This window comes from Natator depressus, chromosome 3 (assembly GCF_965152275.1).
Source record: "Natator depressus isolate rNatDep1 chromosome 3, rNatDep2.hap1, whole genome shotgun sequence".
Taxonomy (NCBI): Eukaryota; Metazoa; Chordata; order Testudines; family Cheloniidae; genus Natator; species Natator depressus.
The window spans coordinates 204,987,438-205,008,524 of NC_134236.1; the positions used below are offsets into that span (position 1 = coordinate 204,987,438).

At 44.6% G+C, this 21,087-nt stretch overlaps 1 protein-coding gene across 5 annotated transcripts in view; it reads left to right on the forward strand.

Moving 5' to 3' along the window:
• The first annotated feature begins 3,239 nt into the window (after positions 1-3,239).
• KIZ (kizuna centrosomal protein) overlaps positions 3,240-21,087 on the forward strand; it is a 101,124-nt gene continuing 83,276 nt past the window's right edge. The window contains exons 1-2 of one of the 5 annotated variants that reach the window (XM_074949742.1): positions 3,240-3,426; positions 18,979-19,041. In XM_074949742.1, coding sequence (XP_074805843.1) covers positions 3,323-3,426; positions 18,979-19,041 — 167 coding nt within the window. In that variant the 5' untranslated portion in view covers positions 3,240-3,322. Of the gene's footprint in view, positions 3,427-18,978; positions 19,042-21,087 lie in introns of those variants that run through there. The other 4 variants (XM_074949743.1, XM_074949741.1, XM_074949745.1 and 1 more) reach the window with 4 other exon arrangements.

A 21,087-nucleotide genomic window follows, 5' to 3' on the forward strand; every position in this document is an offset into this window, starting at 1 on the left:
TTGTCAGTAGGTATGAAATCATCCTGCAACAGAGGCCTGAATAGCATTTATGTGCTTTCAATAGAAAGAAAATAGAACAGCAGGGCTTTTCTTTTAATCAGACTTTGTGTGAATTCAATAATAAAAGGCTCCCAAATCTGCAAATCCTTTGCATATGTGTCTTATTGAATGTGTAAGCTTTTCCATGAGCTAAAACCTCCCATATCTTTATGAGAGCCATTTATTTATAGTGGATATGTAAGGGCTAAGCCAGGCAGCAGCTATGGTTATTCAAGTGATGAAAGTTAATTTAGAGGCTGTTAAGTACTACTGCAGGTATCCAGTAATGCCTTTTACTTTAAATTTAAAATTTGTTATCCAAATTTGAAACTAAGAAGTATTGAGATTCACTAGGAGTAGTGCTACAGAACACTAAAAACTGACAGAAGTATCCTGAACTGCAGAAGTGGTCAGTTACTGTAGGAACTGGGCAACTCAATCTGCAGTTTTTGAGTCACATGAGGTTCTTTAGAGCCTGGAATGTGGCTCTCTTCACAAGTTCGAGTGATGCCCTGACTGCCATGTGGTTATCGCCCTGGGGGCAGGGTCAAGGAAACCTGAAGCAAAATACACACACACACACACACACACACACACTCTCTCTATCTGTGTTGTATAGGTAATCAACTAATGTAAGTAAGTACTGATGCTTTAGTGTGTTAGCTTTAGGACAGTTATTCTAACGGAGGGTGATTGTGACTAATGCCATTAATCATTTTATTATTAATGTGTACTGATCACTTTTCTGTTCTAAATACATTTAAACCTTTTGGAGCTGTCTGCACCTCCACTCAGTGTAGCATTTCTTCTGTTAAAGGTTTGAGTACCACTGGTTTAGAGGCTGAACTTTTTTTTACCATAGTATTTGAGCACCCCCCAACTACTTATGGAATTATTCTCACAACATCTTGGGAAAGTATTTTCCACATTTTACAAATGGGGAAAATGAGTCACAAAAAGAAAAAGAAACTTGCCCATGGGTACACAAGAAGCCCGGAATACTGAACCCAGTTCTTTTGAGTCCCAGTACAGATCCTTAACTGTAAGGGAGAATCCCCTCTAATCACACTATCATAGGCTCGTTCACTGCACATCTACCAATGTGATATATGCCATCATGTGCCAGCAATGCCCCTCTGCCATGTACATTGGCCAAACCGGACAGTCTCTATGTAAAAGAATAAATGGACACAAATCAGACGTCAAGAATAATAACATTCAAAAACCAGTCAGAGAACGCTTCAATCTCCCTGGTCACTCGCTTACAGACCTAAAAGTCGCAATTCTTCAATAAAAAAACTTCAAAAACAGACTCCAACGAAAGACTGTTGAATTGGAATTAATTTGCAAACTGGATACCGTTAAATTAGGCTTGAATAAAGACTGGGAGTGGATGTGTCATTACACAAAGTAAACCTATTTCCCCATGTTTAGTTTTCCCCCCTACTGTTCCTCACACATTCTTGTCAACTACTGGAAATGGCCCACCTTGATTATCACTACAAAAGTTTTTTTTTCTCTCCTGCTGGTAATAGCTCACCTTACCTGATCGCTCGTTACAGTGTGTATGGTAACACCCATTGTTTCATGTTCTCTGTGTATATAAAATCCCCCTACTGTATTTTCCACTGCATGCATCCGATGAAGTGAGCTGTAGCTCACGAAAGCTTATGCTCAAATAAATGTGTTAGTCTCTAAGGTGCCACAAGTCCTCCTTTTCTTTTTGCGGATACAGACTAACAAGGCTGCTACTCCGAAACCTCTCCTCTAATAGTTGATTTCAAGCTGGATCTTTCAGACCTTTACTCCCAGGAGTAGGCCCCATGACTTCAGCAGAATTACTGCTGTATTTAAAGATTACTCATGTGAGTAGCAGGACTAGGCCTCTCCCGGTCAGCTCTATTAGTGAGCTGTTGACCACCACCTCCGTTCTGCCAGCAATGCCAATGTAAGAGGAGGAATGGTGCCGCTATTGTGAGGAACTTTCCTAGCTTATATACTACCCCATTGAAATGGGCTAGCGAAAGGATCTGAGTCCTTACTCCCACTTCCTTTACCCAGATGCCTGCCTGACTTCGAGGATTCCCCTTCCACTCTCCTGTGTGGCAGAATCCTCATAACCCCAACAAGGATGGGCCCAGGATTCCTGGGGGGCTCAACCCCCAGTCTTGTCGTGGTCACTTAGGGCAGGGGCTAGGGTGTCCCACTCTGGGGTGCTCTCTCTGCACTAGATGCTTCCCTGACTCACTGATCATTTCATACAGTTCAAAGCAAATACAATTTATTAAACAGCAATCAAGTAAAAAAAAAAAAAGGAAAAAACGGGAAAGGTTAAAGGAAAACACATAACCCTGTTTTGTGGCATGGGGACATGATAAACAGCGTCTCTGGAATGTAAGGGAAGTTCAGTATGTTTCATGGAACGGTACAGGCCACGTGCATTGTAATCCAATCCAATCGATTCACAGTTGTGGGGAGCAAGAGGCAGCTGCAGGCAGGAGCTAGAGGCAAAACGTTGAATGAACAGCTGCAGCAAAATGCCTGGCTTATATGGCATCATGCAAAAAACAAGCCAAAAACTGTGAGCAAAGAATCACAGTCCACAGGGCATGGACTGGGGTGACTGGGGCAAGCCACCTCCTTGGCGCTGTGCTACCAAGCTGTCTGCAGACTCAGGCAAAAGTTACTACCTTGGTCATACTCCGGTCACGTTTTCAAGCTTACTTCCCCCCTCAGCAAGAGGGTTAAAACCATACATATATTTTTTTAGAGGGAAACTGAGATTCTGGGCCCAATCCTATGGCACGGATTAATGCCACAAAACAAGCGGGGCCCTTTGGGAAGAGCCATAAGGACACAGTGAGGGGCAACAAAGCTGGGGTGGGGGGCATAGTTGAGAGTCATCGCCTTCTTCTCTTCGGGCCCCTGGGGGCAGCTGTGAGAAGCCAGAGGCCAGGGAGGGCACCGGCCAGCTCCCAGGGGCCAGGTGATGAAGGGCCCCATCTCAAGGGCTGTCCATGGCCTTTCAGGGGGCGGGGCTTATGGACAAGCGAGGGGCGGGGCCTGCGCTGCACTGCCCGCGGTGCGGTCCACTGGGTGGGGGGGGGAGGAAGAGAGAACGAGACCCCGCCCCCTCCCAGGCTGCCGCCAACGGGGGGCGGGGCCTGGGCCGCCCTCGGGACTGAGAGCGAGGCTCCTTTGCCTGCCCAGCTCTTCCGGGGTCCGCTCGGCCGCGCTGCATGCTGGGAGCCGTCGCTTAGGACACCGGTGTAAACAGGGCGGCATGTGCGGGGCGCCTGGGCCTGGCGCCGCGGGGGAATCCCGGCGCCCTCAGCCCGGCGGCTACTGCGCGATCCTGGGCAGCCTCCAGCTGCGGCTCCGGGACAGGTGAGGAGCCGGGGTCGGCCCCGCCTGCTCCGGGCCCCGGGGGAGCCGAGCCCGCCCGGCCCTGGGGCCCGTCTCTGCCCCGTAGTCCCCTTGGCCGCCGGTCCCGTGTTCACTTTCCTGTCTGCCCGCTGGCATCCCCCTCGGGTCTGTCCGTCCTTCTCCGTCCGTCCGTCCGCGGTCTCCCCGTCTCCTCTGCCCGTCCTGCTTTCTTGCCCCCCCTTGTCTGTCTGTCCTTCCCCGGGCCCCTCTCTGCCCGTCCGGCTTTCCTGGCCCCGCCCCCGTCTGTCTGTCCTTCCCCGGGCCCCTCTCTGCCCGTCCTGCTTTCCTGGCCCCGTCCCCCCGTCTGTCTGCCCGTCCTGCTTTCCTGGCTCCGCCCCCGTCTGTCTGTCCTTCCCCGGGCCCCTCTCTGCCCGTCCGGCTTTCCTGGCCCCGCCCCCGTCTGTCTGTCTGTCTGTCTGTCCTTCCCCGGGCCTCTCTCTGCCCGTCCTGCTTTCCTGGCCCCGCCCCTGTCTGTCTGTCCTTCCCCGGGCCCCTCTCTGCCCGTCCTGCTTTCCTGGCCCCGTCCCCCCGTCTGTCTGCCCGTCCTGCTTTCCTGGCTCCGCCCCCGTCTGTCTGTCCTTCCCTGGGCCCCTCTCTGCCCGTCCGGCTTTCCTGCCCCCCCCCCCCTTGTCTGTCTGTCCTTCCCCGGGCCCCTCTCTGCCCGTCCGGCTTTCCTGCCCCCCCCCCTTGTCTGTCTGTCCTTCCCCGGGCCCCTCTCTGCCCGTCCTGCTTTCCTGCCCCCCCCTTGTCTGTCTGTCCTTCCCCGGGCCTCTCTCCACCTGTCCTGCTTTCCTGCCCCCCCTTGTCTGTCTGTCCTTCCCCGGGCTCCTCTCTGCCCGTCCTGCTTTCCTGGCCCCGCCCCCGTCTGTGTGTCCTTCCTCAGGCCCCTTCTCTGCCCGTCTGGCTTTCCTGGCCCCCCTCCCCCCTTGTCTGTCCGTCCTTCCCCGGGCCCCTTCTCTGCCCGTCCTGCTTTCCTGCCCCCCCTTGTCTGTCCGTCCTTCCCCAGCCCCTTTCTCTGCCCGTCCTGCTTTCCTGCCCCCCTTGTCTGTCTGTCATAGATCATAAAATCTCAGGGTTGGAAGGGACCTCAGGAGGTCATCTAGTCCAACCCCCTGCTCAAAGCAGGACCAATCCCCAATTTTTGCCCCATATCCCTAAATGGCCCCCTCAAGGATTGAACTCACAACCCTGGGTTTAGCAGGCCAATGCTCAAACCACTGAGTTATCCCTCCCCCCTGTCCTTCCCCAGGCCCCTCTCTGCCGGTCCTGCTTTCCTGCTCTCCCCCCCCCCCCCCCGGTCGGTCTGTCTGTCCTTCCTCAGCCCCATTCTCTGCCTGTCCTGCTTTCCTGGGCTCCCCTTGTCTGTTTGTCCTTTCCCAGGTTCCTTGTCTGTCTGTTCCTCTGTCCCTATCAATTGCACATCTTTGCTCTTCTGTCTGACCCCCCTGCCCAACTTCCTTCTCTGACTGTCCCTCCCAGCACACCCTGTTTGCTTCCTCACTTCCAGCCTCTATTTGTCAGTCTGCCTCACACACTGTTGTAGACCTCTAGCTCCTCCTATCCATCTGACTTCCCTTCTCCTACACTCCCCCACCCCCACCCCAAAGCTGGCCCAAATAAATAGGAAGTCTAGGGAAAGGAAATAAACAACACAGAGACTAAATTGATCATAACCAAGCCGTTGTTGTAAAGCCACTTAATGTTATCTTAATCTAGTGAACATTAACTTCACTGTCCTGAAGTTATGTCTTTTTGTAACCAAGAACTGGTTATTTGTGGAGGATGCAGAATTGGGACTGAGAGTTTGGGAGGGTGGTGTCTTTGGCCCCGGCAGCTTGTTCTGCCCTTTGGTAGCGTGGAGCCTCACAGAAGTTAGTTGGATACTGCATAGACACCAAGCAAGTTTTCGAGCCAGGACCTAAGCAGGGATCGCCGAGTTAGTGAGAGCCTAAAAAAAAGTCTGATAACTACTGCACTAAGTAATGTTCCTGCATTTGGTAAACTTTGGCACAGTGGCACCGTGTTTGTTGCACACGCAGCAGGAGAGCATCTAAATGCAAACTTAAAATGTCTTCATTTGAAAAATTGGCGGGGGGAAAAAAGCCATCAAACCACTTCTATTATTAGGAGTGTTTAAAACTTTGTTTTTTAAACAGAACTACATTTTGGCCTAAGTCGCTTTAAATGCCTCAAAGGATGATACTTCTGCCACTTCCTTTTGTTTTATTATTTTATTTCAGGCAGTTATATTTTGCAGTCGAGTGTGAAGTACGTATACAGATTGTTAAACTTCTTAAGTTAATTATTTAGCTTCTTTAACACACCACTTTTGTGATGTGTAGGCTGGTATTGTGAATAACATCTATAACAGCTGCTGATCTGTTGCTGATATTCTGAGCTTTTCAAGTGATGCAGATGGCACTTTGACTTGGCCCTATTTTCAAAATGGTACACTACTTTTAAACAAACAAAAATAGAAACCAGCAGTTTGAGGACACACACATGTTTAAAGGGCCATATATATGCACGCTTCTCTAACAGAAGTTATTATAATTACAGCCTAAATTAAAAAAAAAAAAAGACTAGTGATTTTATATGCCCTTGGTTTTTGGGTCACAGCATAACACGCTTTAAAGGGCATGATTTTCAGAAAGTGCTGAAAATCAGGATTCCTTAAGGTATTTCTGGTTGAGGCACCCCAAATAACTAGTCACTTTTAAAAAGTTTGGCCTTTATTAATACCTCAAGCTGTGTGAAATGAATTGGTAGTCTCAGTTACCTACTGGACAAGTGTCTGCATTGCAGAAAACACCACTACAATTGACACTAATTACCAGGTGGTTTGGGCAGTTTGAAAAAAAGAGATCATGGAGGCTGAACAAAAAAGGTCCCTTGAGGGCACAGAGTCACATTGATGGAGCACTGTTGGGAAGTTTGTATTGCTGCTGTGGTTCCCGACCTTTTTAGTAAGGCAATCCACCAACTGCATTTTTGTCTTTTTTGTGACCCACTCTGATGCTCTGTACCTCGGGGGAACACCCAGCACCCCCATGTTCATCCTTGTCAAATGATTGTGTGATATCTAATGCAAAGTTTGTCATGTTGGGTGTTTTCAGAACGCTCATTGTTGTTATAGTGATGTTATAGTAATTGTTGTAACAGTAATGTTATAGGTTGTAATTTCATGTATATAGTTATGAGGCTGAAAATGTATCTTCATGGCTTAAAATAAGCCCAGGAAAAAACTCTCTAAGAGCAGAGGGGCAGTTCACACCTCATGTATGGGACAAACCCAGCCCAGCCTCACGGGAACAAAGGATCTGTTGGACTCTCAAGTGAGTCACCCCCCTTCCTTTGGTCAGTTTGGGACTGTGATGAGGTAATGCTCACCTGACTCTGAAGGAGGGGCAAAGCCAAGAGGAAAGAAAGAACTTAATAAAAGGGAGAGACGTTTGCCATGCTCTTCCTTTCTCTCCCACCTCCATCTACAGACATCACCACTAAGTGACTGATGCGCTGATCAAAGGGGAGCGCCTGGCTGAAGGGCAACCAGCCAGCCTGTGGTGAGAAGCATCTAAGTTTGTAAGGACATTGACAGCGTTAAGATTAGCTTAGAATGTGTTTTGCTTTTATTTCATTTGACCAAATCAGACTTGTTATGCTTTGACTTATAATCACTTAAAATCTATCTTTGTAGTTAATAAATCTGTTTGTTTATTCTACCTGAAGCAGTGTGTTTGGTTTGAAGAGTGTCAGACTCCCCTTGGGATAACAAACCTGGTACATATCAATTTCTTTGTTAAATTGACAGACTCATATAAATTTGCAGCATCCAGTGGGCATAACTTGATACTGCAAGACGGAGGTTTCTAGGGTTGTGTCTGGGACCGGAGATATTGGCTAGTGTCATTCGTTTGCACAATCCAAGGAGCAGCTTACATGCCAGAGGCTGTGCATAAAGAGCCCAGGAGTGGGGGTTCTCAAAGCAGAGCCAGGTAAGGCTGGCTCCCAGAGTCAAGGATTGGAGTGACCTAGCAGATCACCAATCCAGATAATACCAGGGGAAGGTCACACCCACCATTAAATATATGCACCCTCTGCCCCAGCACCTCAACCCTAATTCTGACCCGGTGTGGAGGGAGGCTGGGCCTAACTGTATTTCCAAAGGAACTAGGGCCAGATTTTTAAAGGCATTCAAGTGCCTAAAAATGCAGATAGGTAATTTTGACAATCCCAGTAGATACCTATCTGCATCTTTAGGAGCCTAAATACCTCACTCAAGTTTGGCCCAGCTGCCCATCCATCATGACAGAGGAATGGCTGGGCCAAACCTGAGTGGTGCTGCGACCCCATGCACCAGGTTACAAAGCCTGGATGGGGAGCCTTTAAAAATCTGACTCCTAGTGTAGAAGAACCTTTTAAGGCTGTCCAATTAAGTATATTTTTAAGCACAGTGTAGATGTTCATGAAAGCAGGATAGTGAGACTGGATATAATAAGTTGCTTCAATTAGAAAGTGTTTCTGGATTTAAAAAATCCACCTGTCCAAGATCTTGGTGGTAATGCAAAAACTAAGTGACAGTATTTACTTGTAGCTAGCATATCATGGCCTTAGAAAAATACTGTTAACAACTTTACATTTTTCACATGTATTGTTTCTAGTACAATATTGATATAAAGATTAAAAGCCATGGACTGAGTACTTGGCCTAGTGCCTTCCTCTTAGCATCACTCTAGAGGGGAAAAGAGGGATGGAAAGCTGGCTTAAAGCCAGGTGGTGATTCCTCTTGCATAGGGGAAACCCCAGGTGGCATAAATCTGGGAGAGCTGGCTCTATGCCATCTGCTTCTTACATTCTCTCTCTGACCCCATGCCTGTTACAGAGAATATGGCTGGAAAATGTTGTGCTGGTGATCCTGTGCCATTGAAACCACCCAGCCTTAAGATGCTATCACCAGCTGCTGTAATTTAAAGCAACTTTAAGTGACCCCCTCCCCAGGATCAGGAACAGAGAGGTGGCATAATGTCACTTCTGTCTCCACTCCAGGTCCTGAGCCAAGTATATCTCGGCCAGACTCAGGATATGTCTGAACAGCTCTATCTAGTTTTGTTTTAACAAGATGTCTAAAAAGAGTAATATCCAGTGGGCCTTCTCCAGTTGGAACATACTCCTTCCCTCCCTTTCTCCCCATTTCTAAAGGAAATTAAATTCGCATGTTTGTTTACTTTTGTGTTTCCACTAGTATTGTCAATTATATTAACACCAGTGCTGCAAAGGCTTCTGTAACGTTACCTTTATTGTAGGTCCGATGTGAACGCTGGCCGTTTCAACATTTTGTAGTGATTAAGTGGCACTTTAAAAAAATATGTAGAATCTGAGGATTTTTCTCACTAGATTAAGGCTAAAAATTTCAAAAGCACGCCAGTGATTTAAGAACCTAAGGCGGCCCAACAGGTGCTTTTGAAAATTTTACCCTGTATCTATAAGTTCAAGGAATGTTAATATTGCACTAAATCTCCTGACAGCTCTGCATCATCCTGTAGTTGCCTACATTCTTCCCTTAAGTGATTGGTTATGTTCAAACATAATATTGGGACAATATTAAGAAGATATGCGCATAAAAGGGATCTGCTACTTAGTTATATTTTTCCCCTCCCATCTTATTTTTGCTGAAGAAGAAAGGAGTTCCAAGTGACTTCCCTTCTCCTCCTCTAAATCCCTCCTCAAATCACACTCTTTTTGTGAGACATTTCAAGAATAAGCCACTAAGGCTTGTACATACAATAAAAATCCACCAATTGCATGAAGATTCCTCCCCCTTCTCCCCTCCTCCCCAGGTGTACGAGAGTGTACGTTATTGTTGAATGTATGAGATTATATTTTGGACTGTATTGTCTGGTCTTCATTCTCCTAGGCCGTGCACCTTGTATAGTAATGTCAACCTGTGATAACTTGATATAAAATGTTACCATTTGTGTAAGCCACTGGGCACAGGTGTTAATTGCTACACTAGGTGCAAGGCGGCGGAGATTCGAGCCCTTGGTGTCTAAGACAGTGAGCTCATTGGAGGATGGACTGTCTTGTGTATTACGTACAGATCTGAGCATGTTGTGATTACTCAATACTTAAATAATTGTGCGTGACTGTTGGTGAGAATCGGAATCTTCTTATATGAGAGGTGTGAAAATCAAGTAAATAACTTGTATAGCTAAGTGCTGTACTAAGCATATGGGAAAATATTTAATTGTCCTCTACAACAGGATTTCAAAACTATATACCTACTAATTATCTTTACATTTTAACAGATATTTGCATGCACCATGCATACACAATTTTGGAGAACAGGCTTTGATATAGCTGTCACCCATGCAGGCAGAAGAACAGTTTGCTAAAGGAGATTTTGACAATAACAACTTTCCTGGAATTGAGAAGTAAAACAGTCACACTGTCCCAGCAATTCATTGCCTCTCTCAAGTCTCAGCTGCTCTCTCTGAGAGTGTTAACTTTCATAGTTCTGAAGAAACCATACGTTTCATCTTGAAATTTAATCAATCTCTTGCCTTATATAAGGTTTTTGTGCCTTATTTTAGAGCAGTATGAGGAGATTGCAAATTTAAGGCATCAGGAAATATTAGTTTTTCAGCTGGAGCTCAGTGCAACCTTGTGTCATCCACTTTAATGCTCCCTGAACTGGCTTCCCCAAGCAGCCCTACACTAGTAAGCTTGGATGCTACTTTGGTTGTGAAACACTGATTAGTCTATATCAGGATGGCAGAATAGGCAATTGTAAAACAAATCGATCTGTTATACGTCTGTGGCACTCATTACTGTTGTATGTGAGCACCTCACAATCTTCTAGGTACTTGTCCTTGCGACACTGTATGAGATAGGGGAAGTACTATTATCCCTGTTCTATGGATGGGGACTTGAGGCAGAGAGCTTAAGGGCTTGTCTATTTGCAAACTTAGTTTGCAGCAAGGGGGGGTGTAAATCTACCTCATACTAGCCTGCCACACACTGTGTCCATGTGGACCCTGTTGCTGCATGCTAAAAGCTCCCTAGTGTTCTTTGATTTACTCCCATTTCAAAATGGGGTAGGTCAAAGTGCATCTGGGAACTTTAGTGTGTGACAGCAGCATCCACATGGACACTTACTGTGTGGCAAGCTAGGGTGGGGTAGATTTACCCCCTAGATTGCCGTGAACTAAGTGTTTGTCTAGACAAGCCTTAAGTGATTTGTCCAAGATCACACAGGAAGTTTGTGGCAGAACAGGGAGTTGAGTCTGGGTCTCCTAAGTCTCAGATTTGCACCCTAACCACTTGATCAATCTTCCTCTCTAGAACCTGAAGATTCTGTGTGGCTTGAAAATGATTCCCTTAGACTCACTGGTAGAATGGTCAGGAGTGCTAGTCTTGCCTATTAAACAAAATGTTTTACATTATTGTGAAGAGCCAGTGTTACATACTGCAAAACTGCGCGAGCCAAAGGGAAGCCTCAGGCTGACTGACTTGGTCTTTTACGTGAAAATAAAGGTGTCCACAGTGTGGTGTGGCTTAGAAAAAGACATAGTAAGTATTTTGTTTGATACCACCTGCATTTAAAAAAAACAAACGAACTAGGCAAGGGCTAAAGCGACTATCTCCAACTGATATGAAGGGAATCCGCTTTGCACATAGTTTATTAGGCAAAGTTACATTTCAGGCTACTCTAGGCCTTTACACTAACCATTTAGAATTTCCCAGATGATGATACTCCAGACATTGACTGTCTGATCCCTAACACTTTAAGCATTTTTGTTTGATAGAACTCCAAGAAGATCCCACTTTCAGTAAAACCCTTGTTAAATCAAAACACCTGACATACAAGCCAGTTATAGGGATGGTGGGAAGCCCAAGTGGGACCAAGGAAAATGAACATCCTCAAAAACCAAACTAAGCAATATATTTCCTGTTGACATTTTATCTGTTGTATCAGAGAGTGGGAAATGGTATTGTAGCTTAAACCATCAGGCTGGGATCAGATGTTCGTGACTGAATCAGGAGCCAATCAATGTGCTGTGGCAGTCAAAAAAACTAACAGTGTTAGCAACTGTTAGGAAGGGGAGAGATAAGACAGAAAATATCATAATGCCCCTACAGAAATCCACCGGCTGGCCACACCTTGAATATTGCAGGCAGTTCTAGTTGTCCTGTCTCAAACAGATATGTTAGAATTGGAAAAAGTACAGAAGAGGGCAGCAAAAATGATTAGGGGTATGGAACAGCTTCATCAGAGGAGAGATTAAAAAGATGGGGACTGCTCATTTTAGAAGAGTGAGGACTAAGGGGGAGGGGGATAAGATAGAGGTCTGTAAAATCATATATGGTGTGGAGACAGTGAATAAGAAAGCATTAATTACCCCTTCACATAACACAAGAATCAGGGGTCACCCAAGGGAAATAATAGGCTGCAGGTTTAAAACAAACAAAAGGAAGTACGTGGCATGTGCTGGCACCTGACCTGTGCTGGCATCTGGCCTGCCAGCATCACACAAGGCCCTAGGTCTCAACTGAACACTGAGAAATGCCTAGCTGGAAACCAGTCTGGCTCACCTGTGTGTTAGTATTGTTAATATAGGTGTTTGTATTTGGTGTTTAGACTTAATGAATCACTTGTATGATGTTGCATGTGTTAATCTCATTTATAACGTCAGTGCCCCTTGTTATAAGGTGGTAGTAAGTGTTTGCATTGTAACCCTCTGTATTTGTGTAAGTCATCAAACAGGAAAGAGGCATTAATTAATGTAAAATGCTGGGTTCCTACAGTAGGTGCTAGGTCCTGCCCATCAAGAAGACCCATTGAAATCAAATGAACCATTGTGGAACATCAAAGGGCAAAGTCTTTAGTTGCATTCATCCTCCACCCATGAAGAGGAGAGGTGTGCATGAAGTCACCCCATTGGCTTGAACTCTGGGAGGAAGAGAATAAAAATCCCTAACAAGAAGAAACTGTATTTCTATACTGCTTGGACTTTGGGAGGGCAAGATTTCTAAGCATAAGCAAGGGATTCCCCAGGTGTTTAGCCCAGGTTAGCCCTAAAGGGCATATAGAGCTTCTATGTTACAGCAGCTTCTACCAACTTTTGGAACCTTAGACTGTAACTCATTTGTTGGTGTATGTTTACCTGCTTTAACCTTGTAAATAACTGTCCTATTTCTTTTTCTTTCTTAATAAATCTTGAGAAAGTTTATTATACAGACACTCCCTGGGTTACGCAAACCCGACTTAAAATCTGCACTTACGGAAAAAGTTCTGTAAGCTAGAAGTAGGAGTGGTGTGGGTTTTTTTGCATAATGGTCGGAGATATGTTTCTGACTTATGCAAAATTTGAGTTACGCAAGGCATTCTGGAACGTTTGCGTTAGTTGGGGAGAGTCTGTAGTATTGGCCACAAGTGTTGTTTTTGATGTGGGATCTGAGGTGCAATTCACCTGGGATAAGTGACTGGTCCCTTAAGACTAGGAGTAACCTGAATATTGTGATTTTTAGTGTAAGGGATCATCTATCACAAAAGCAGGCTTATCTGGTGAGAAGGTAGATTGGAGTGCCTAAGGAGACTGTCTGTAACTCCTTGCTAAGGCTGGTATAGTGCCTCAGGAGTTTACACTTGGTGATTAGTTGATGAAATCTAAGTATAGAATTCACAACCAGTTTGGGACTTGTGCCTGGCTTCTTAACAGTCTGTCCTGAGGTTGGTACTCTGGCTATTGAGGCACTGCAGACAGCATGACAGCATGTTCATACAATGCACAGTCAAGCTCTATATGCCCTTTAGGGCTAACCTGGGCTAAACACCTGGGGAATCCCTTGCTTATGCTTAGAAATCTTGCCCTCCCGAAGTCCAAGCAGTATAGAAATACAGTTTCTTCTTGTTAGGGATTTTTATTCTCTTCCTCCCAGAGTTCAAGCCAATGGGGTGACTTCATGCACACCTCTCCTCTTCATGGGTGGAGGATGAATGCAACTAAAGACTTTGCCCTTTGATGTTCCACAATGGTTCATTTGATTTCAATGGGTCTTCTTGATGGGCAGGACCTAGCACCTTTTTGTTGCCAGGGGATGTTGTGAAGGCCAAAAGTATAACTGGGTTAAAAAAAGAATTAGGTAAGTTCATGGAGGATGAGTCCATCAATGGCTATTAGCCAAGATGCTCAGGGATGCAACCCCGTGCTCGAAGTGTCCCATAATCTCTGACTGCCAAGAACTGGGATTGGATGAAAGGGGATGGATTATTTAATAATTTCCCTGTTCTGTTCCTTCCCTCTGAAGCATCTGGCACTGGTCACTGTCAAAAGACAGGATATTGGGCCAGATGGGCCATTGGTCTGCCCCAGTGTGTTCACACACAGTAGCTGGAGGAGGACATTTGCACTGTATAGCTTTTAGCCTTGTGGTTAGAACATTTGCCTGGGATGTGAGAGACCTAGGTTCAATTTCCCCCCCTCTCTGCCGGAGGGGGGAAAAAGGATTTGAACAGAGGTTGCTCCCTTTGGTGGTGAGTGTTCTAACCACCAAGCTATGAGATACTTGGGTGTGGGGCTCTGTCCATCTCTTCTCTTGAAGCTGTTGTACTGTGGTTGAATAATGAAAGAGTGATTGGAGGAGAGGGACTAGACTTGGGGTTTTACACCTCCCAGGTGGATACCCTAACAACCGACTACAGAGTCGTGTTCACACTCATCCCATAGCTCAGTCGTTAGAGAGTGCACCTGAGACGTAGGGTTTGCACAGTGATCTTCCTTCTTCTCTTTCTGGTTGAGAAGGTGGGAGTCAAACCTGGATCTTCCATATCCCAGATGAGTGCTCTGACTACTGGACTAAATGCTATAGCATGGGCTCCTCTTCCCCTGGATTGTGAATGGGACCTGATCCGCTAAGCAGCCTCTAAGCATGCCTACTGGATTGGGCCCTGCATGTGTCTTGCTTAGTTGAACACTGTTATTCACCTATCTTTTCCTGCTTTGTGATTTGCTCTGGGGTTTAGGCTGGAGATAGGCATCCCTGCTCCTAGAAGGAGGCAGCAATGTGCATGCTCAGGGGCAGAAACTTAGGTGCTGAGTGAGTTTAGGGGCCTACAGGGTTCAGTAAGAATTTTGTGGATCTCAGTGAAGACTGGGACTTAGGTGCCAAAACCTGAGACTTAGGGACCTAAATCTGGGGTTTAGGGAACCTAAGTACATATGTGGATCAAACCTTAAGACCAGTCATCTTCAGACATTGGTGGAGGCAAACTTGTAAGATGGATGCCTTGTTCCTGTGGTTTACTTGTGGTTCCTTGTTCCTGCAGCTGTCTCCGATGCTTGGTGTACAAGAAGACCCAGAAGGACAAGGCTAAGTTTACGTTAATATGGACTCCAATCTTCTTGGTTTCCTAAGATCGGTGTGGAAACCTGAGAACTTTTGCTAATCACCAAGCTTGTACAGCAAACATCTTTGATATATTGAGACCACCCAAGGCTGAACTTGTCAATCTTGAACACGACAGCAGAAATCAGGAGTGCAATTATTTGCAACAATTTGTAGACTTGATATTCAAAGCCAGAAAAGATTTTGAGGTTGCATAAGATAATTTGGAGTACTTTCGTTGCTAGATGCAGGATTAGTAATATAAATCCACTGCAAACCTCTACATCCACTATATTAGACTTTTTACTCATGCAGTGTAGTTGTAGCCAAGTTGGTCCCAGGATATTCGAGAGACCAGGTGGGTGAGGTAATACGTTTTATTGGGCCAACTTCTGTTGGTGAAAGAGACAAGCTTTTGAGATTACACAGAGCTCTTTTTTTCAGGTCTGGGAAAGGTACTCAGGGTGTTACAGCAAAATACAAGGTGGAACAAATTGTTAAGCATAAGGAGTTAATTCATGTCACAAGAGACCTTTCCAGGTGAAGTGGGCAGCTAACACCCCTGCAGTTCTACGGCAAAGGAGGGTTAGTGGGTTACAGATTGTAATGAGTGATAAATCCAGTGTCTTTGACACCATGATTTTTAGGGCAGGCCTACACTTGAACTACTGCATCGGTACAGCCGTAGTGCTTTAATGAAGACGCTTTAAGTCAATGGGAGGGAGCTTCTCCCATCGGCTTAGTTAATCCACCCCTGCCAGAGGTGGTAGCTATGCTGGCTGGAAAAGCTCTTCTGCTGACATAGCTCTGTCTACACCAGTGCTTAAGTTGGTATAACTACATTGCTTAGGAGTGTGGATTATTCACACTCCTGAGCAACGTAGTTATACCGAAGTAATTCTGTAGTGTAGACCGGAGCTAAGTATCTAGCAAAATTTTGACTTTAAGCTCCCAGGCTTGTCTTTTGAAGGTGCTGTGCAGATTTTCTTTGACGAGAGTGGCCTGATAGATCAGATATGGAGTGATTGCTTTGTGAAAAGTGTTCACCCAAGGGTGACATGGTGTGTTTGTCTTTTATCATTTTTCTGTGAGAGTTCATTTGGAAGCATAGTGATTGTCTGGTTTCACCCACGTAGTTGTTACTGAGGCGTTTGCACTGGATGATGTACACCACGTGTTATGATAGGCGTAGGTAGAAACCATGGATATTGAAAGGTGTGTTGTGGGAGATATTGATCATTGTAGCAGTGGAGATATATCTGCAGGTTTTGCATCTAGTATGGCAGGGTCAGGAGCTGCTTTGAGTTGGTGTATCCTGGTCTGGGGGAATCTTGCTTCTGGTGGCGAGGTTGTTCATGGAATGAACTCCACTCCCGCCAATCACAAGTTAGCTCTGTGACCAGGTCGTCATCTTCACCCTTTGGCCTCTTTTTTCTTTTCTTTTCTTTTTTTTCCCCTTATGCTATTTTTTCTTGATTAAGATTGTCCATAAACCAGCGACAGAGTTTCTTTCATATCATTCAAAGTATTTGTTTATTTTCCTCGAAGCCCAGTTGTTGCACAGAGGCATTGCTGTGTTCTGTATTTGAATCACACTTATTTGTGTAGAGCACCACTTTCAGTATACGGGAAACCTCCATGTGGACCATGTTTCCGAAGTTGAGTCCTGATGACCATGCTTTTAGTGCAATGGATTTAGCATCTCTCAAGGACTTCAGTATTGTGGATCCTGTCCTGCCACTTGCTGTTGCATATGGATCTTTGACAGTGGGGATGGAAGCTCTCCAGCTTTGATGTGATGTTGGTAGAGCATCCATGTTTCACAGAAGAGTGAGATGAGTAGAACAGCATGGTAGATTTTTATCTTGGTTCTGAGGTAGGCTCCATGTTCCCCCTAGTTCTTGTGGGTGAGCCTCCCAAATGCCAACCTGGCCTTTGCCAGGCACTGAATGATCTCATCATCCAGCATGGTTGCTGGAAAGAACGCTACCCAGGGAGCAGAATTGCCTGACCGAGTTGAGGGGTGTGTTGTCACTTGTGATGCTGGTGGTCTGGCGCTGGCTGGTACAGGACCTCTGTCTTTTTGAGGCCAATTGTGAAGCTGAAGCATTTTGAGGCATAGGCAAAGGGGTGCACAATAAGCTGAATGTCCTCGAGTGTGTGTGCAATGAGGGCACAGTCATCAGCAAACTAGAGCTCTTTAAGTAGCTGTTCCATTACTTTAGTGCGGGCCTTGTGTCAATGTAGATTGAATAGATCCCCATCCAATCTAAACCAGAAGTGAACACCTCTATCGAAGTCCTGGATTGCGAACAAGAGCATGGCTGAAAAGACAGTGGCAAAGAAGACTGGAGCCATTACGCATCCTGGTTTGGTGCCACTGGTAGCAGAGAAGGCTTCTGGTGAATGACCACACTCCATTACCCTGGCCATCATGCCATTGTGAAATGAGAGGATGACGACAATCCTCTTCAGGCAGCCGTATTTATGAAGGAGTTCCCCCATGATTCACCGTATCAAAGGCCTTGGTCAGGTCAACAAACACTATGTATGGATCCTTGTTCTGTTCATGAGCCTTCTCTTGTATTTGTTGGGCTGCAGACAACTTGTCCATGGTGCCATGGCCAGCATGAAAACTACACTGTGACTCTGGATACACCGAGTCCACTGGGTGAGAGATAAGCCTGTTGAGCACAACCCATGCAAGGATCTTCCCTGCTATAGACAGCAGTGAGATTCTGCAATGGTGGTCACAGATAGATATGCTTCCCTTCCTTTTGTATAGCTGGACTATACAAGCATCTTTGCGCTCCTGGGGCATGGTACCCTGTCCCCAGATAGTCTTGAAAAGGCTGGTGAGTTTCCTGACCATGAGGGCATGTCTACATTTGTACACTTTGGGTGGAATGCCATCAGGGCCTGCACACTGGCCTGTGGATAGTTGCTTAGTAATCTCATCTAAAGAAGGGTTCCTGGACCGCTCCTGCAGGACAGGATCCTGTGGGAGTGAGTCAATGGCTTCATCGGACATAGTGGACTGATAGTTCAGGAGACTATCAAAGTGCTCTGCCCAATGAGAGAGAATAGCACCTTTGTCTGTGAGCAGCCAGTTACCATCTGCTGTGAGGACTGGGGCTGTACCACTGGATTTTGGGCTGCATGCAGCTCAGAGTTCTTCATAGAAGGCCTTCATGTCATGTTTGTCAGCCACGTTCTGCAGGCTTCTGCTCCCACCAGTGGTTCTTCATAATCACACTTATTTTGGTACATCAGTGACATCATATTTAAGACCGCCAAAGACTTTTCCTTTTAGTGATACCTTTGTAATTTGCTAATTCCGTTCTGTTCTGTTCTGTTCTAATAACATAGGGTAGAATAGCTTGTTCTGGTTTGAATATTTTTGAAGGGGCATATTGGAGATTATAAATCTTAATGTGTTTGAATTTTCTGAAGTATTTTTGGATTCTTAAATTATATACAGTTGTTTCAAAAATAGCATATTTACAGCAGTGTCAGGTGGATTGGTGTTCACCTTCTCCAACAACTACTTTAACTGCATGCTTTTGTTCAATTATAACCATTTCATGCACATATCTGGAGAAACCTTTTCATCCACCAGCAAAAATGTAACTGCATTGACTTACTAGTTACAACTTTACAAATCTATTACTGTTAAAAAAAGTTTATTTGCTTAATGTATTTGTCCGGTCACCAGTTTTGGAAGCCCTCCTGTAGGGCTCTGACTTCAGGAGGGTAATGTAGCTGGTAGGCCCAACAGTGTCCTATGATTGGTTGATTTGTTTCTTATGAAGAAATAAAATGTAATGTGAGTAAATTTTCCACTGCTATGAGCTAGAAACAAAGAAGCTTATCTATTTAGCTGTTAATGTGCCTGGAGAGCATTGCCCAGTATTCACTCTTTATTCTCAAGGGAAGGCTGATTTGCTGACAATTTAAGGTCCAGCTGCATCATGGGCCACTGTATTAGGCACTGTATAAACATGTAATAAAAATGCTGGTCCCTGTCCCCAAAGAATTTATACTGTGTTTTCTTTACTCTTTGGCAGCTTAAGTTGTACATTTGAACAATGGCTTGATCATTCTGTATTTCCTTTCTTTTTTCTTTAGTGAAACAAAGAGGCTGGAATTGGAAAGAAAACTGTTTGAGTACAGCAAATCTGATACATACATGTAAGCCTATTAAAATACTACTTATGCATTATTTTATTTTCATTAGGACAATGTAGAGATCGCTAAATGCTTTTGAAATAGCATTGTAAAGTTTGTCAGTTTAAAAAAGAATTTAATATTCACATGTTCAATATAATATAGGAGCTTATTAAATGTCTGTCTGTTACAGTAGCAAAACAGTTGATGAAAAATGTCTTGAGTGTCTAATGAAATGTAACCATATTCTCCTTACTCTGTATTATTACTGAAACTTTGCGTATGACTTTGTTAGACTTTCTTTCTGCAAAACCTTGGTGATCTAATTCATATGAGGAAGATTCAGACAATTGTCATGGAAGTTTACCACTCTGGCCATAAAGTGTAGTCTTTTATGATAACTTAAAAAAAGGATGATATTTTACATGTCCCATAAAAAGAAACAGAAACTGTCCCTGAGCAAATAGACCCAACGTTCAACTTTCCAGAATTCAAATTCTTTCCATGATGCGTGTGAATGAATCCCATTAAAGTAAATATAAATTAACCCATGGACATCAACAGGAGAATATTCTTTCCACAGTATATACTGCCACTACTAGAAAATAAAAGGTGTGTGCTGGTATGATGGGGTCTATAAATCCCCCACAAAACAGACTGCAAGACCAGCCCTGCCCTGGCTCAGTTGTGAGAAATGTCAGTTATGGAGAGACATACTCTCCTCTGCTTTAGCTAATGAGGGGAAGCCCAAGTATTAAGAGGGAGGAAGAGGAAGGGAAAGGGTAGAATAGCTTGAGACTTCAAGGGAGTAGCAACTCTATCAGACTGAGAGATTTATAACCTTCTTGAGTACAAGGGAGGTAACCAGAGATGGAAGCACTGAGGGCCAAAGGCTTTTTGACTCAGTTCTGTTATGTTTGTTGATTCTGCCTTTTTTTTTTTTCTTGTTGATGGGATTTAAGCCATTGTTGCCCAGGTCCTGGACTGAGCCATGCTGCTTCGACTGGGACTTTGCACAAGGTGGTGCCAGTCTCTGCTGATAGCTTCTTGTACTTGACTTTTAAATAACCAAAATTAAAAAAAACAAAATACCACAGCCACCCAGGAAATATATTAATGGTGAGGATAGAATTTTATTTTGATGAAACAGAGATGACTGCCTCTTCTACAACTTGCATAGTCACAAGTGGGAATGAGCATGGCTGTGATAAGAAAAGCACAGAGCTGGGAGTGGAGGAGTCAAAGCATCAGTGACAGCTGCAGGAAAAACAGCCTTGTGGTATTCACAAAACTTTTCTTTTCCCTACTTCCAGCAGTCATGGGTAGGAAAGGGGAGCCTGGACAGGAGGCAAAAACCTGCCTCTCTTCTAGCCAAATTGAGACTGCTGGCAAGTGTTGTTTATGATTTGTATTACGGTATTTGCCAAGAAGCTCTGGTCAGAATTAGGACCCACAGTGGTGGGTAGGCTCTGTACAAACATATAGAAAGACAGTCCTTGCTGTGATGCCTCATATAATACAAATGAAGAATCTTTCTTCTTCAATCTCTTCTGAAAACACATGTATGTAGAATTGTATCTTTGGAAAACTTCATGAGAGATCTTAATAACATATATATTCCTCTGATTCAAAAGATACATCCTCTAAGACTAACTTTACAAATTACAACCCGAAAAACTGTCTAGTATGTGGCAAGTGAAAAATGTAGAAAGTATCCTCCAGTTTTCATGCAACTTTCTCTAGTAATAAAATAATTAAGGTAGAGAAAAAATTCATGTGTAAGTAAGAGTTTTGAATGGTAAAATGTATCAAATCAGTTCTAAAAGATACTGTATGAGGGATTGATGCTGTAGAAATGCTCTGTATATACAGTGAAATTGAATCACCAAGAAGGAAGAATAAACCATCACTGTGCATTCTGAAATAAATAATATTACAGATATACAGTTTTGATCTCTTAAAAAATACCGTTCTATTTGGCTAAAATTGCCTTCTGCAGTTGCTGGCCCACTGACGCTCCACGAGCATCCCTGGTGGTTTTGTTCCAGTGGGATACTTCCTTGTCGGGCA